This window comes from Exophiala viscosa, assembly GCF_022695815.1.
Source record: "Exophiala viscosa unplaced genomic scaffold EDD37scaffold_6, whole genome shotgun sequence".
Lineage (NCBI taxonomy): Eukaryota > Fungi > Ascomycota > Eurotiomycetes > Chaetothyriales > Herpotrichiellaceae > Exophiala > Exophiala viscosa.
The window spans coordinates 569,189-584,514 of record NW_026944358.1 but is presented as its reverse complement, the minus strand read 5'-3'; the positions used below and the strand labels follow the sequence as shown (position 1 = coordinate 584,514).

At 51.6% G+C, this 15,326-nt stretch overlaps 8 protein-coding genes across 8 annotated transcripts; 4 read left to right on the top strand and 4 right to left on the bottom strand.

Annotated features, from left to right (window-relative positions):
• Positions 1-145: 145 nt before the first annotated feature.
• On the bottom strand, positions 146-2,414 carry EDD37DRAFT_681821 (uncharacterized protein). Its single transcript, XM_062819771.1, has one exon. It carries the CDS (start codon positions 2,194-2,196, stop codon positions 427-429), a length of 1,770 nt encoding a protein of 589 aa, XP_062669478.1. The 5' UTR covers positions 2,197-2,414; the 3' UTR covers positions 146-426.
• A 766-nt stretch (positions 2,415-3,180) lies between these two features.
• EDD37DRAFT_429976 (L-lactate dehydrogenase) lies at positions 3,181-5,095 on the top strand. Its single transcript, XM_062812661.1, has 4 exons — positions 3,181-3,445; positions 3,492-3,991; positions 4,043-4,712; positions 4,779-5,095. The coding sequence occupies exons 1-4, from the start codon at positions 3,310-3,312 to the stop codon at positions 4,946-4,948; spliced, it is 1,476 nt and encodes a 491-aa protein (XP_062669477.1). The 5' UTR covers positions 3,181-3,309; the 3' UTR covers positions 4,949-5,095.
• A 146-nt stretch (positions 5,096-5,241) lies between these two features.
• EDD37DRAFT_609803 (uncharacterized protein) lies at positions 5,242-6,315 on the bottom strand (the record flags this gene model as incomplete). The annotated part of the gene is made up of 1 exon (XM_062815160.1): positions 5,242-6,315. One exon carries the CDS (start codon positions 6,313-6,315, stop codon positions 5,242-5,244), a length of 1,074 nt encoding a protein of 357 aa, XP_062669476.1.
• A 232-nt stretch (positions 6,316-6,547) lies between these two features.
• EDD37DRAFT_681811 (lysophospholipase) lies at positions 6,548-8,532 on the bottom strand (the record flags this gene model as incomplete). Its single annotated transcript, XM_062819770.1, has 5 exons — positions 6,548-7,335; positions 7,385-7,646; positions 7,682-7,743; positions 7,793-7,941; positions 8,002-8,532. 5 exons carry the CDS (start codon positions 8,530-8,532, stop codon positions 6,768-6,770), a joined length of 1,572 nt encoding a protein of 523 aa, XP_062669475.1. The 3' UTR covers positions 6,548-6,767.
• A 1,226-nt stretch (positions 8,533-9,758) lies between these two features.
• Positions 9,759-10,304, top strand: EDD37DRAFT_650683 (uncharacterized protein; the record flags this gene model as incomplete). Its single annotated transcript, XM_062818279.1, has 1 exon — positions 9,759-10,304. The coding sequence occupies one exon, from the start codon at positions 9,759-9,761 to the stop codon at positions 10,302-10,304; it is 546 nt and encodes a 181-aa protein (XP_062669474.1).
• An 86-nt stretch (positions 10,305-10,390) lies between these two features.
• Positions 10,391-10,999, top strand: EDD37DRAFT_650682 (uncharacterized protein; the record flags this gene model as incomplete). The annotated part of the gene is made up of 1 exon (XM_062818278.1): positions 10,391-10,999. One exon carries the CDS (start codon positions 10,391-10,393, stop codon positions 10,997-10,999), a length of 609 nt encoding a protein of 202 aa, XP_062669473.1.
• A 131-nt stretch (positions 11,000-11,130) lies between these two features.
• Positions 11,131-12,807, top strand: EDD37DRAFT_429969 (uncharacterized protein). Its single transcript, XM_062812660.1, has 3 exons — positions 11,131-11,929; positions 11,984-12,287; positions 12,337-12,807. Exons 1-3 carry the CDS (start codon positions 11,351-11,353, stop codon positions 12,762-12,764), a joined length of 1,311 nt encoding a protein of 436 aa, XP_062669472.1. The 5' UTR covers positions 11,131-11,350; the 3' UTR covers positions 12,765-12,807.
• A 42-nt stretch (positions 12,808-12,849) lies between these two features.
• Positions 12,850-14,646, bottom strand: EDD37DRAFT_650680 (MFS transporter; the record flags this gene model as incomplete). Its single annotated transcript, XM_062818277.1, has 2 exons — positions 12,850-13,550; positions 13,608-14,646. 2 exons carry the CDS (start codon positions 14,644-14,646, stop codon positions 12,850-12,852), a joined length of 1,740 nt encoding a protein of 579 aa, XP_062669471.1.
• Between the last annotated feature and the right edge of the window lie 680 nt (positions 14,647-15,326).

Genomic DNA, 15,326 nt, shown 5'->3' with positions numbered 1-15,326 from the left:
AACCCAGGCCGTCCTCATCGGATATCGAAATCCATTCTGGACTGTGTTGCTTCGTCGGTTGGTTCGGGTTGGCGCCACTCAGGAGTTGGTGGTACCTCCGGAGGAGCCTGAAGGCTTTTGTAGTAGTGAGCGACAACATCTTCGCATCCCCACAGAGATAACTCCAAGGGCCCATACGGCTCACTAGGCCATGGGTCTGTGCCTTGGCTTACGCGCTGGCATACAGTACTACAGGTCATCTTCACGCGACAGTTCTCCTCCGTTCTCAAGTTGATTGACACACGATCCACCCTTTATGAATGGCAGGGAAAATCATCCCTCATTGACAATTACCAGAACTTATCGTCTCTTAATATTATGAAGTCTATATCTAATTATAACGTAGTGTATCCAGTCATGCGGGGGTCAACCTGAGGTTGCCACGCTTCACAGCTTGACTTCCTTCCAATCTCTGCCGACCGTTCGATGACTCGCCAGTGCCTCCTCACCAGTCTGGATCTTCGGTATGAGTCGCTTCGCTGAGCAGGTGTTTCGAGATCCCTTCCTGGCCGAGGCACGGCTTCCGTAATGGACATAAGTCGGCCCTCTGTCCTCGTCCGGCCGCAAGCTATGATCCCCATCATAGGTCCTGTCTCTCATGGTTGATCTCCTGCGAGACCCTCCGGTGGGCGGTGCTACGTCGGTGATACGAAAGCTACCATGGCCACCACCATGACCCTCCTCGTCCTCCTCAGGATCGCCTTGCTCACTTTCACCTTCGTCGATGAACGGTGAATTTGATCCATACGTTAGGATCTCTAGCGCTTCGAGTCGATGACCAACCACGTCTGCCAAACCATTAAGCATGTCGACTTCTTTTTCGCCAACTGCCATCATTGTCCATACATCAAACTTGCTGTTGACGTCCTTTCGTGCTGCTTCCTTCCGAGCCTCAACTTCCCGGGTATTGGGCAGGGCCAGTCCTGCAAAGTTGACCTTCGCCATGACACGGACGTGCTTTATCGACTTACTGTCGTCGCCCTGAATGTCGGTGCCTAGCTGCAGTTGGTCATGTTCGTGTAACTCACGAGCCTCTCCAGACCCAAGACGTTGCCCGTTGACGAACGTTCCACCTCTTGAACTTAGGTCCCTGATGTAGACTTGCCCAGTCTCTTTGTCCGCCCAGACTTCTGCGTGGCGCAGAGATACGCTTTTGGTGTTGAAGTTTCCGTCGGCACGCCTCGCCCGTGCTTCTCCAGATTGCCGGCCAAGCAGCAGCTTATTGGTACCGTCCTGAAGGAAGGGGACTTCAATCTGTTTCCGGTCAAACAAACCATTCATGGATTTTAGCTTCAGCAGTGCAATGTGGTGGCCGTAGACAGCACTTAGATTGAGGTTTGGAAATTCTTTGTCGACGATACCCTGCAGGGTTTGCATTTTTCCCTCGCCCTCTCTGAGCAATTCCGTGATCTTGTCGGAGACTTCATTGAGAGCGCTTTCACGTGCAGCTCGTACCAGCCGGCGTTGCACCTTATATCCTCGGGCACTCACGGTCGTTGCGGGCGCACTGATGTTTCTCACCCACCCAAACGCACTCCGACGCTGGACAAGGACATTTGCGCTGACATAGAAGCTTCTTGCGCTCTTGACTATGACCATCAGCCGCACCGAGGGAGGTAAGCCGCTCTTGCTCTTAGGCTCCTCGTACATCTTCCACTGAGCATGACGAGGGGACGGTAGAAAGCCATGAAAAAGCCTGGATCCCTTGAATGTGGTCTTATCTCCCCAGGTCAGGCCTACGTTGGCACTGATAGCACCTGCTGCTGGGCCCGGTGCTCCAACGTTGACGCCGACATTTTGGCCCGAGCTGACCTCATGGTCGGCCATATATACGAGGCTTGCTTCCGGGTCAATGCCCACAATAGCTGGGCCTGGACGGTTCGGATCGCGGCTATTGCTAGTAACCTGGATGTCAACGGCTGCTGAGCGAATACGCTTGGAGGGATCGAACGGCCGTGCAAAATCCAGTTTGAAGTGCAGCTGATACGCTTCTTTGCTATTGACGGTAACGAGTTCGCATCGGGTGACTTTGATGTCAAAATAGCAGTCGTGACTGTCGTGCCTTGCGAGGACATATGGCAGGTTGGAGTTGTCCTGATTGAGGGTGGTTGAAGATGATGCAGTCGAACTGCTCGAGCTACTATTACGCTTCGACATTGTTTGGTTTTTTTGTTAGATGGGTATGATCATTCAGAATCCCCTACCTGATGCCCAAGGGCTTATATCTTCAGCTCACATTGCAATACTCGTCCTGATGCATTTCCTCGCCCTTTAGACGAGTTCTGCAAACCTACCAAATCCGCGTTGTCTGTCCTGACTAGAGGGCATTTGCCTATGGCACATGGCACTGCCATCGGTTGCGCCAGACATTGGCTGCATAGAACTGTGATGACTACAGTGCATATGAATACGGAGTGGAGTTCGAATTCTTTGGACTTTGTGATAAGATAGACTTCTCTGGTAGGTAGCCAAGGCTAGCAAAAGATACCTAGGTATTGATTGGACTGGAAAGGGGGCGCAGCCCTGTCAGGGTGCGGCGCAATCACGGCGCAGCACCTTTTGGGCGGTCCCAGGCTTCAGACGACGACGAAAGTTCCAACTCAACGCCTGAGGACCCACGCTTTCCCTGGCGAGCCTTGTGGACTTACGTCCGTACAGTAGTTGAGTCATGAAGTAAATGGTGTTGTGATATCAATCCATTTTGGCGACTCAGGTACCTATGTATCAACTGTCCTCTTCTTACCCTCCACCAAAGTCATACGCTGAGTACAAAGTGACATTGCCATATACGATTCTCAACTATCGTCGTTCATCCTTTGGCTCTTTGACCTGGAAGGGACCGCCTCCATGTTCGGCGCCGGAAAGCTGACAGCCTCATATCGAGGCCGATGCCCTCGTTCACGGAAGAGCAGCGATTCTCTCCTCTTGCAACTTGTCCCAAGAACCAGAATGTCGCAACATCAGTCCGTGGGACCAATTACGGCCACACCCAAAGAACCCCATCCTTCATAATCCAGCAAGCCAGCTAGTCTTGACACTTAGACGGACATATGCACACACTAATGTCACCGACACGGTTATCCCCTCTCATCAAAGTAAGCCGAGGAGGGAAAAAAAGCGGGGAGAGCCACGGTAAGTTGACCGAGTACAAGTTGGAGATGCAGATGCTCTTCTAGCATTACCCGGAGGTGGGCTATGTAGGTATTTACCAATAATCGTTGGCTTATTCCTTTGTTCTCCATATCACAAAAGGAGCGGCTCTTTGCTGAAATGGGCGCTTCACGCACAGTCGTAAGGGCTGAAGAGGTGCAAAACCACAACAAGAAGGACGACATTTGGATTGTGGTAGAAGGGACGATTTATGATATCACCAGATTTGCACCAGAGCACCCCGGCGGCGCTGATAGTAAGCAACTCCTACCTATCTTCTTTTCAAACTGACTCAAAGGCAGTCATATACGCGTATGCCGGCCGAGATGCCACACAAGCTTATTCCGAGATCCATGATTCAAGTCTGATTAGAACCACCCTCAAGCCCGAGGAGGTCATAGGAGATTTGGACCCAACGACAAGTTTCCCGGAAGAACCAACGAGTTCTGGGGCAAGCTTGGCTCCCAAACCAGGAGAGAAGCCGCCATTGGAGACACTGCTCAATTTGAATGATTTCGAGGAAGCCGCCCAACATTCGATCTCGAAGAAGAACTGGGCATTCATCGCCGGGGCATCAAACGACAACATCACCCGAGATGCCAACAAGGATTTCTACCAGAAGATCTGGTTCAAGCCTCGCATTCTGAGAAATGTAGCCAAGGTGTCGACCAAAGGCACCATGATGGGCCTGAACGTTGAGTTGCCGGTTTGGGTCTCGCCAACGGGTATCGGCAAGGCTGGTGGTCCCGAAGGTGAGATAGCGGTGAGTAAAGGCTGTGCCGAGGCTGGAATCATTCAAATGGTAGGTTTACTCGTACTCGCCGTGCCATGACCCAAGGGCTCATGTGTGCAGATATCAACCAACGCGTCCTTCCCACTACTCGATATCCTCGCAGCAGCACCAGACTACCCCTTCTTCTTCCAGCTTTACATCAACAAGGACAGGAGGAAGACCGAGGAGCTGCTGAAAGTCGTCAACAGCAAGCCACAAATCAAGGCCCTTTTCGTAACGGTCGATCTTCCAGTCGTGTCGAAGCGCGAAGCCGACGAACGGGTGAAGAACGACACATTCATGGCGAGCGGTCTGAGCGGCACTCATTCGGCTGAGGATAAAAAGGGGTCTGGCTTGGCTCGGAGTGTGGGCTCCTTTATTGATCCTAGCTTCTGCTGGGATGATCTTGAGTGGTTACGACGACACACGAGACTGCCCATTGTGCTGAAGGGGATCCAGTCCGCTGCAGATGCCCGGATAGCAATGCACATGGGCTGTCAGGGGATAGTGGTCAGCAACCACGGCGGGCGTGCGTTAGATGGTGCACCTGCTGCTATAGTCGTCCTTTTGGAACTGCATAAGCAGTGTCCGGAAGTTTTCGATCACATGGAAATCTTCATCGACGGAGGCGTAAGGCGAGGCTCGGATATCCTGAAGGCCCTATGTCTCGGCGCAAGTGGGGTTGGGCTTGGTCGCCCATTCCTTTATGCGCTCAACTATGGTAAGGCTGGCGTGGATCAATTGATTAATAGTAAGTCTTCTTCGCAATTGCTCCTTCTGGAAGTTATGTCGCAAGCTAAAATCTTGGTGTTTACAGTTCTGAAAGACGAAGTGGTCACGGCAATGCAATTGGCTGGTCTGAAGAGTTTGGAGGAAGCGGACCCGGCGATGTTGAACACTGCTGAACTCGATCTGCTTATCTCCCAGGGCTCTAGCCATCCCTATGCGCGAAAGCACAGTGGCAAACGGCGGCAATTTCACCTTTGAAGACGTATGGAAGGCTTCGATCAAGAAAGTCTCAGCACTCCTATATTTTGAAGCTAGATCGTAACCTGATGGCAAGAAACCCCTCTTCCGACGTTGTCATGCAAATTCCCAGCCAAGGTCATGCTTGTAAATGTCCTTCTTGGTGATTCTCTCCTGCTACCAATCGCGGCATTGGGCAGTTCTTCAACATCGCAACCATCCTGCTCCCCCCCGAGCGCAAGTCCATGCTCACAAAACCAAATAGCATTCTCCGAAAATGAGAGATTTCCAGGAACAACCCGGTCTTTGCGTCCTCATTTGTCTCTGACGAACTCCTTGGGGTCGAAAGTACCGTCTATGAGCTGTCCAACAACTCTCTTGATCATGGTCCTCTGATCATCCAGCCGAGGCAAGGCCAGACATACTGGCCACCAGAACTTGCAGCTGCTGGCAAACCGCTCCATCGTCTCTTCAAACTTATCGGGCTTTCTTTTCGTGGCCATGGCTTCCTTGATCTGCCGATTTGCGTCCCGAGGATCGCAGCGACTGGTTCCGTCAACCATTTTGCGTACGTGGAATGCATACGGAGGTCCGCTGAAAGTCAAGGACTCGAGATGGAGACTAAGAAGATGTCGATAGTAGGTAGTCAGGGCACGTCGCCGTTCTAGTGGGGCTGGTAACCCGGCCTTCTGTTGCACCTCGTATGCCAGCACCCGCGCCTTCTTGGGCGGCATTGCTTCGGTGAACGTGGCGGGTTTCTCAGCATCAAGTCGCTCAGGTCCTGACGCCTGAGGATGAAACAGCCTAATAGCACCCTGATCCTCTGGAAGAGATAACGTTCGCTTGAGATAATCAGGTCGGGGCGTGGTCATTGAGGGCAAGGCCTGCTTCTCACTCTGTCGGTTACATTCACTTGGTCTTGGAATCTCATCAGAAGGTTGCTGGGAGACAGATGCGGTGGTGGTGGGTGTCTCAATGTCTGCAGCCGCTTGGTTATAGTCCTTTTGAACATCCGAGGCAGGTTGCTGTTCTGGTTGAAAATTAGCCATAGCGACTTTCTGTCCGGCCGTGGCCATCGGGTACTGGTGTTGTTCCCGTTCTTGTTTCACGATGCTCATTGCGGTCTGAGCTGTAGGGTTGTTCGATATTGGTTGTTCGGCCACGGTGTCTTGCACTTCGATCGGTCCATTGTCCTTCTCCGGCTCTTGCTTGGGATTGATCTCATCCTCATGATTGGTAAGATCAAGAGTAATTGTCTCAGGTTGCTTCCGTCGTTGAATCGCGGCAAGACGCTGTCTCAATTCGAGCCTTTTGCGATCGATGAGTAGCTGGCGCTCTTCAAGCTCAAGTAAGGTCACCTCATCTTGGATCTGCTGTTCGGTGTCCATTTTAATTGTGCCCAACTGCGCAGCGGTAGCGTGTCAATTCAAGGGTGACCGCCTCAATCAACAGGACATTGTTGCTAGGAGGAATATGGGAAAGGGTTTGACTTTGGCAATGTGTGAGATGTGCTGGAGCGAGGCAGCGTAGTGGTGCAGAGACCAAGTTCATTGAAAGAGCAAGAGAGTGACACGCAGGAACCGAAATGATGCAAAGTGAAGCCAAATCCACCCTTCAATAGCGGCATCACTCTTCGTGTGATGCTTCATTGGCTGTGGGCAGGGAGTGAACCTGAAACTGAAGTGAAGACAAGTCTCGCCTTGAGTGTTGGGAGTGCTCCTTCTTCAAGACTACCACTATATCTTGTGTGAGTAGCCGTCCTCCATGAGATTAAGTGCCTTAGCACCGTGTTTGTGATGGGCATACTCCATGCTCCTAAGCGCTCGCAGCGTCCTCTTCCTCAGGACCAGCCATGTGTCGCATTCCACTCGGCGTAGCTGACATTAGGATACACAGCCATGACCGGGTCGACGATCGGAATGTCTCCCTCGGCTTCATACGTGCCATCCCAACAGTACTTCTGCATGCACTTCTCGCACTGTGCCACCCTCGGTATACCAAGCTTAGCCGACGTCCTGTCAACAGCCGCACAACCCAGACATTGCACCCAGTCAGAGTCCAGAGTCGAGTTGCCCTGGGTCACCAGGTCCCAAGAGTTGACCAAGATCTCGTTCATTTGGACATCGCTGAATGTACTCGTGAACCATGTGTAGTTTGTGTACGCGCTGTAGGGTACGTTGGTCATGTACAGCACGATAGGGCTGGCAGTGCTGTTCGTGGTCGTGTATTGCGTGTCGCAACCGAAGAGGACTGGCTTTTGGGTATAATTGCGCTTGATGAACGTTGACGGTGGAGGGACCTCAGGGAATGGTAACCCGTGACGCCGAGCTTGTATGTAGGTGTTGTATATATTTGTGCCGTTGTTCCATTCATACGGGATGGTATCTCCATCGTCGTCCCATGATATGCTGCGGAGGCGTAAGCAGAAGTACTAAAAACGAGGTGAAGAGTACTCACATGAAGTCCACGTTCCGAGCTGGCTGTATCAACGGCCAGAAGGGAATCGATGGACCGGCTTCAGAACCATCGGCGAGGGTGAGGCCGGCCGGTTCCACACCACCGCTCATGCCCGGCATGCCTGAGAATGGGTTCGGGATCGTGGGAGAGGCTGCCTCGGTTTTGTTCAAACCGAAGTATTGCTGGAAGGCAGCATAAATGGCGTCGACAGTAGCCGTTGGAAAGTCCGCACGCTTTTTGAATTGTCGGGTGTTCTCGTTTGCTGGCAGAGATCGCTTCGGGAATGGGCAAGAGTACCATTGGACTCAGACTCTATAGTATAGTAATTCCAAGCAGACGCTGCAAGACCTAGGATGTAACTGTGAAGGTAAGCATTTGTAGACATGATGTGGTCTATATTCAACACACCTGGCCCTGTCATAGCCCACCACGCATGCTGAATGATTGCTCACTTGGCCATTGTGAATTTTGGTTCCCAGATACTCCATTGGTGTGAAGCCTGTAGCTGAGCCGTCTGTGCCTATCCAAGATCCAAACTCAAATGGTGTCATTTCGAACTGCAAAGTGTGTTAATAAGGTCCGCCTCTCCCTGTACTTGGGATAAATATGTGCCTTACCAGACTGGCGTTCGCATACGGAACCTTAAAGCCGTAGAATTCGATATCATCGTCCGTGAGTCTTGCTGCTTGGAACATAGGCATTGGCATTGAGTAGTTTCGCCAGTTTCTCAGATTCTGGACGCCAGAGAGTGTGACATTGATGCCTCCATGAGGAGGTGGTACAAATTCGTTTGCAAAGGCCCGACCAAGGTAATCACTTATGCTGATGTTGAAGCCGGCCTTGGACTTAGCATAGAGATCTTCGAAGATTTCGGTCGAGTTCTCGGCATATGTGGTGTTGCCGAGCGGGTTGAACAACCTGTCGATAGAAGTATGCAAGTCCGCTACCATGTCGTTGACCGTTGGAAAATTGTAGGTTGCCAGGGACATGTGTGGCCAAGATCCTCCAGACAGAGCGACAAAGTATGTCATACTTTGTAGCAAGCCGCCTGTACGTTGATCAATAGCATCGGGAAATCGCGAGTCGAAAGCACGGATGATGCCTGTGCCGGTCAACGAAGAAGAATACCCACCGCCGCTGATGGCCATGCCAATCAGAGGAGAACCCGAGTTGTTGTTAGGTCTGCTCCTGGACTCCTTGCCAAAGAGTAAGTCGAACTGGAAGACCCATCACTATATATACCGACCCTCGCAAGGATTTCCGGAGGAGGCGTCCTGGGGCCATATCCAACTACTGCTAGGCTGGAACACCCACCAAGACCAAATTTGGTATGTCGAAAGTGTCCATTATTGCTGCTGGTGACGCTCGTAGTCAACTTACGGACATCAATGGAAGCTGCGCACCGTGCGACAATTTTCTCATGTGGAGCTAGAACGAGGTTAACGTGAAGATCGACCCCCGTTGCTGGTACCTGCAGCCTCGTGGACCCGGGGAGGCCTCAGCCTAATTATTAGAGAGCCTTGTGGGGGACCCATTGAGATGCGGGACGCAAACTTCGCGTAGCACTCCGAATCTGGAAGTCCATTCGAGGAACAACATTCGCTCTTCAGCAAACATTGTTCTCCAGCCGGAAATGAATTTGACGGAAATTTCATCTCGTGCGCGAGGTAGCTCGTCATTAAGGCACAAAAACCTGGATGTGCCTCAGCCAACCTCGAGCGCACGTCGAAGACTTTGTGTGCACTGAATGCACACTGATGGGTATTCGGCAATGTACTGCCTAACACCACACAATCAAAACCTGCGTCAAGTTCACCCTGCTGGAGCTGGAGTTCAACAACCGGCTCTCCGGCCAATGATTGTCGCACACAAATGGAATGGGTGATCGCGAGTCTCGTGAAAGGTCTTCTGGCATCACCGTCACAATGCCAAAATCACTGGGTAATCGTGTAGCTCTGCGTTGCCAGAGACGGGGTGTCAGTATACAGAGTGACGTAAGACGCACGACTCACCAGAACTAGTAATCATTCGTGTACTGCCACTCTGTCAACAATGTATGCAGCGTACAATTGAAGTTGAAACATCGGCGTCAAAAAAGGAAGGGGGCACTCAGCCTCGTGCACCAACAGCCAATTAGAATTCACGCACTATTCCCCCTTCCACCTTGCGGTCAAGCGAATCTTCCACAGCCTCAATGATAGTAAAGTTTTGCAATCATAGCATTCCGACCAGGTTCTTCGCAATCTAGTCAACCTCGACTTAGCAAGCAAGAGAGGGATTGTCAGCCTCATGGATGTATGACAAATGCGTCCATGCAAGGCTGGCTTACTTGACGGAGATAGCGGTCTCAGTTGGCTTACTTTCATACCAACATATGGATCCTACAGGATTTTTCGTTCACGGAAAGCATCTGCGATTCAGAGGCAGTCAAATCGTCTGTGTCCATATAAAGGAGCACTTCTGGAAGCTTTGCAGTGTTATCGACAAGCCCACCGCTCATCTGTCCACTGGTTTACAATACTCTGAAGTCGATTGCCCGGAACGCAAGCCACTCGTACCTTTCTCCTATCGTCAAGGGAATGTCTCAAGCCACTCGTACCTTTCTCCTATCGTCAAGGGAATGTCTCAACCCAGGCGCATAGCCCTCATTGGCAGCACAGGCATGCTCGGAGCGGCAGTCGTGCAAGCCATTCTTGCGAGAAGAGACTTGTTCGACCTCACCATTCTCGCCAGAAGCAGTTCAGCCAGCAAGATTCCAGAAGGGGTCAGAACCATCGTCGTCAACTCTTACGACAATCCGGAGAGCGATGAGGCTCTAATCCAGGGACTAAGGGGTCACGATGTTCTCGTCTCAACCCTGAACTCAGCAGTAGCGGTAGAAGGTAAGGAAGTCTTCCGGACCAAGCTGAATGAGACTTGACGTTGTGTCGACAGTGGAGCCATAGTTGGTAGCAGCTGCCATTCGAGCCGGGGTCAAGCACTTCATGCCGTCTGAGTACACGCTCGATGTCACGCACCCCTCGGCCCGAGAATTGGGCGTGGGCAACTTCATCGGCGCAAGAGCAGCATGGGCAGACCGACTCACAGATAGCCTCCTCAGGCCAGATCACATACACGACACTCGTTACTGGCGGGTTGCTCGACTTCGGCCTCAAGATCGGAATGTTGGGCTTTGACCTTACGAATCAAACGGCCCGGCTCTATGACCATGGCCGGAACATCGTTACAGCATGCACAGTTCCCTTCGTTGCCGATGCCGTGGTCGTAGCCCTGCAGATGCCGTACGAACAGGTCAAGAACAAGCGGATAAGCGGTGCAGAGGTCGCATACACTGGCAAAGATCTTCTCCGCACCCTCGAGGTGGTGACTGGCGAGCAGTGGCGGGTTGAAGAGGTCAGCACCGAAAGTGCGAGACAAAAGGGAAAGGAGCTTCTGGTCGAAGGAAATGCAAGAGGTGCATACTTGAACTTCGCAACCGCCCTCAACTTTGATGGGTGCGGAGCAGCGAATTTGACCTCCGGCCTAGAATTCGGCAGTGGTTACAACCTTCAACGGCGAAGCCTCGACGAGATTGTTCGAGAAGCCGTGAGATCGATACAAGACTGGAAGAAGTGAGGATGAGGCACTGCTCCAATACTTTCGAGGCACAATGTTGGTCCCTGTGATGATTGGGAAGTGGTATGACCTTTGAATTTGTTCCTTAGATCATGGGTACGGAGTAGTGAGGGTAAACCTAGAACGAGTTCCCCAAGAGTTCCAAGGGTCAACCCCACCGTTTCCAGATCCGATGTACACGACCCCACATGAACGTCTGGGGATCATGATGGGTAAATACCGATCTCTTGCTTTAGATTTGTCAGTTGTTTTCGCATCGTTCATCTGCCGAGCCATTGATTTGATGATTCATAAGGAAGCTCATACGCTTTGAAGATTGTAGCTCCCCCATCAAATATTCTGTCCAGCACAATGTCGTCGACAACGAAGCCATGGGCGATCATCTCCGGGGCAGGTCCAAGTGGCTTGCTCCTCGGTCTTCTCCTGGCTAAAAAAGGGATTCCCATTCAGCTCGTCGACATGTCTTATGAGCTCGACAAGCAACCGCGAGCCACGCATTACGGCCCACCAGCAATGTACGAACTGCGTCGAGCAGGAGTAGCAGATGAGATGCGAGAACAAGGGTTTTTTCCCAATGGAGTTTCCTGGAGGAAAATCGACGGCACTTTCTTGGCAGGTATCAACGTGGAATTGACCAGCGACGATCCAGACCGTATGACGTGTCTGCCCCTCAACAAGCTCGGAAAGATCCTGTACGAACATATCAGTCGCGAACCCACTGCTACTGTTTCCTGGGGTCACAAAGTCGTTGGCCTCGGTCAGGATGATGACAAAGCGTGGGTCGACGTCGAGACTCCCCAAGGACCAAAGAAACTCGAGGCGGAGTACATCATTGGGTGCGATGGTGCCAACAGCCAGATCCGGCGGTCACTATTTGGCGATTTCGAGTTTCCTGGAAAGACTTGGGACGAGCAGATCGTCGCAACTAATGTGAGCGAGCATCGAACACGCATAACAATACGACATGGATGCTGACTTGTCCAGACATACTATGACTTTTCGCCGTACAATTGGGAGGATTCCAATTTCATTATCCACCCGGAGCACTATTACATGGCGGCCAAGATCGGCACTGACGGCCTTTACCGTATCACGTACGGCGAGAAGCCAGGGTTGACATTAGAACAGCTCAAGGAACGACAGCCTATGAAGTTTAAGGAGTTTCTACCAGGGCATCCCGACCCAAGCCAGTACAAGATCGTCAACTTCAGTCCATACAAGATCCACCAGAGGCTGGCGCCGAGCATGCGTGTCGGCCGATTCTGTCTTGCAGCAGATGCCGCTCACTGTAAGTCTTCTAGCACTACAAAGTCCTGCAATGACTAACGTTGTCACAGTATGTAACCCATTTGGCGGCATGGGTCTGACGGGCGGCATTGTCGATGTTGGTGGGCTGTACGACTGCCTCGCCGGCATTTATGAGGGTCTTGCGGATCCCTCCATTCTCGACAAGTACGCGGAAATCCGGGCACAAAAGTACAATGAGATCGTCAATCCGATATCGAGTGACAATATCGTCAGACTCAATGGTCAAGATCCCGACAAAGCATTGGAGAACGACGAATTCCTGAGAATGTGCAAGCGTGCCGAGACAGATCACGAATTCGCCAAACAGATGCAAGGCGGTGTCAATGCTCTGAAGCACGACTTCACGCAGTATTATAAAAAGAAGGGAACTCAGAACGGAAGTACGGAAAATGGTGACTTCCTCAAACAGCATCATCTTCCTCTTCAAGCAGCAGCCGCAGGAGGCGTGAACGCTTAAGTCTAGCAATAGTGTACTAAATACAAATTGTCTCACATGAGAATCTCAGTCATAGCATCTCTTGCGTTGCGTCAACAAGGTTGTCTTAGACTTTGATCTCCTGAATCTGCTGGTCATCTTCTGTGGTCTGCTCAACAGGAGCGAAGACCTTCCTGAACCGGAAATGTGCCACATCGCTGAGAGCCTCCGTAGTATTTCGCAAATTCTGCCTGACGAGCTGGCTAGTTGGCTGACTGAAGATAAGGTCGATTTCCTCCAAGGTCTTGTTCTTGGTTTCGGGCATGAACAGGACTTGATAGATCAAACCCAGAACGGCAATACCTCCGTAGAATCCCAGAGTCAGCCCAGTCTTGGTCATTACTCTCTGCATATCCGAGAAGAAATACGTGACAAGCCAGCTGCCGAAGAACAAATTGACATCGGTGGATTCCATGCCATAAGATCGCAGGTAGGTCGGGAAAACCTCGGAGGGGATGACCCAGGTGAGACAGGCATAGGAGCCGAAGAATCCGTTGTAAAGAATGATACCCGTGAGGTACAGACCCTCAGTCGCCCTGAACGAGGTCAATTGGTATGACACTCCAACGAAGAGCAGACCGATGAAAAAGCACGGCAGCATGGTGTTTGCCCAGAATCGGCGGCCAAACTTCTCCATGTAGAGGACTCCGGGGATGGTTCCGAGGAGCAAAGATCCTCCTCCAACAAGAGACATGAAGACCGACTGCTTCTTGTCGAAACCGATCTGCGACATAAGCGTCGACATGTAGTACATGATGGCGTTGATACCTAAGGAGCAGGCGTTAGGTAAACGGGTTGAATGAAGAGGAGAGGAAAGTAAAATACCTGTTAGCTGCCCAAGGGCGATCATGATATTGGCGTAGATAATTGAGCGACGAGCGCGAGGATTCGTGAAGAAATCCAGCCACACAAATCTCTTGCGCTTGCTGTCACCTTCATGGACCTCCGAGTCAAGGGCATGATGCATAATAAAGAACTCCTTGCGGTCTTCCTGCTTAGCGAGACCTCGGATGCGCTTCCACACGGCAAACGCTTCCAAGGTCTTTCCCTTGTGCATGAGCATACGGGGTGACTCAGGCATGAAAACCATACCGACCAACATGATCGTGGAGAACACCAGCGACGAACCAAGCATGTATCTCCAACCTCCCGAATGAACATTGACGAAGATGGCGGCAACAACGTAGCCAACGACCTCACCAAAGGCAATCATGAACTGATACAAGCTGACCAGGTTGCCACGGTACTTCTTCTCGACGGACTCGGCGACGTAAACAGGGACGGTACCTCCTTCAAGACCGAGACCCATGCCGAGGATCACTCTTGCGCCAACGATCATGCCAAAATTTATGGCACCGGCTTCCAGAGCACCTCCAATGGTGTACAGGATGAGCGCAACGATGATCGCCATTTTGCGACCAACCCATTCATTGAGAGGGCCTAGCATCAAGGCACCTCCGATGGCGCCCAGAGGCACAGCGGAGCTGGTCAAGCTGACTTGCGAGGTGTTGAGATGGAGATCATCTGGCATGTAAAGCAAGGCTCCTGATATAACACTTTGGTCGAGGCCAGAAAGCATGCCACCCATCGAGGCGAAACCAACCAGAAGCCAGGTAAAATGGCGTGGGTCGCTAAATGAGATTTGTGGATTGAGGAAAGTACCCTTGACTGGCGTTTGTTGCAAAGCCGCTTCGAACTCGGCGATCTCATCGTCCACGATAGCGTCTTCGACGGCGAGTTTCATCGCCTCAGCTTGACTAAGCCGGCGAGAAGCCATGGACAAGTTCCGTGGTGTGACCTTGTCATGTTCAAAATGATCAAGGCTTTGGGAGTCCTTGACTCCGTTGGTGGCGTAAGCTGCCATAGTGGGAGGCGAGATCAGGCAGTATGAGAAGGACTGATTTCTGAGTAGATGAGCTTGGACAGGCGAGCCCATCTTCCCCTCTATATGTACTCGAGCTGGAGTCTCCAGTGGAGGTTCCACGACTCCAGGACTTACTCATATGGTTCACAAACAACCCTGCACAGTGGTGGTTCGGTGAAAATCTCGGTCAGTCATGCAACGCTCTATCCAACGAAATGCCTGCTTGAAGACCCAGTATCGCGTGTTGCGGGGCTTACTGCAAAAGATCAATCATGTGCGTTATCAGAAGATGCATCTGTCGCATGTATTCGGCATATGATCGGCGCGGAGGAAGAGATTGTCGAAGCATTCATGAACTCTCCTCACCGGGCTGCCGCCCGTTGACAGGTTCTTCTAGGCGCTCAGATTGGTTAAGAATGTATTTAGCAGCGGGGTCGATAAGCCTTGTCGTCATATTTCCACCAGATGCCGCGGTCTCATTTCTCAGACCCCTGTTTATGAAAATCTTGCTACCTCGTCTCGAATTGCCGGTGTCGGCTATTGGACTGAAGAAACAAGCATCGTCATAACGTGGTACGAAGAGAATTCAGAAGACGCCTCTCGAGCCGCAAGAAGGGCGTGAGAGGCAACTTCACACGACCTCATCCTTTTGTAGCCTCAAACGCGCAGGTAGAAAACGT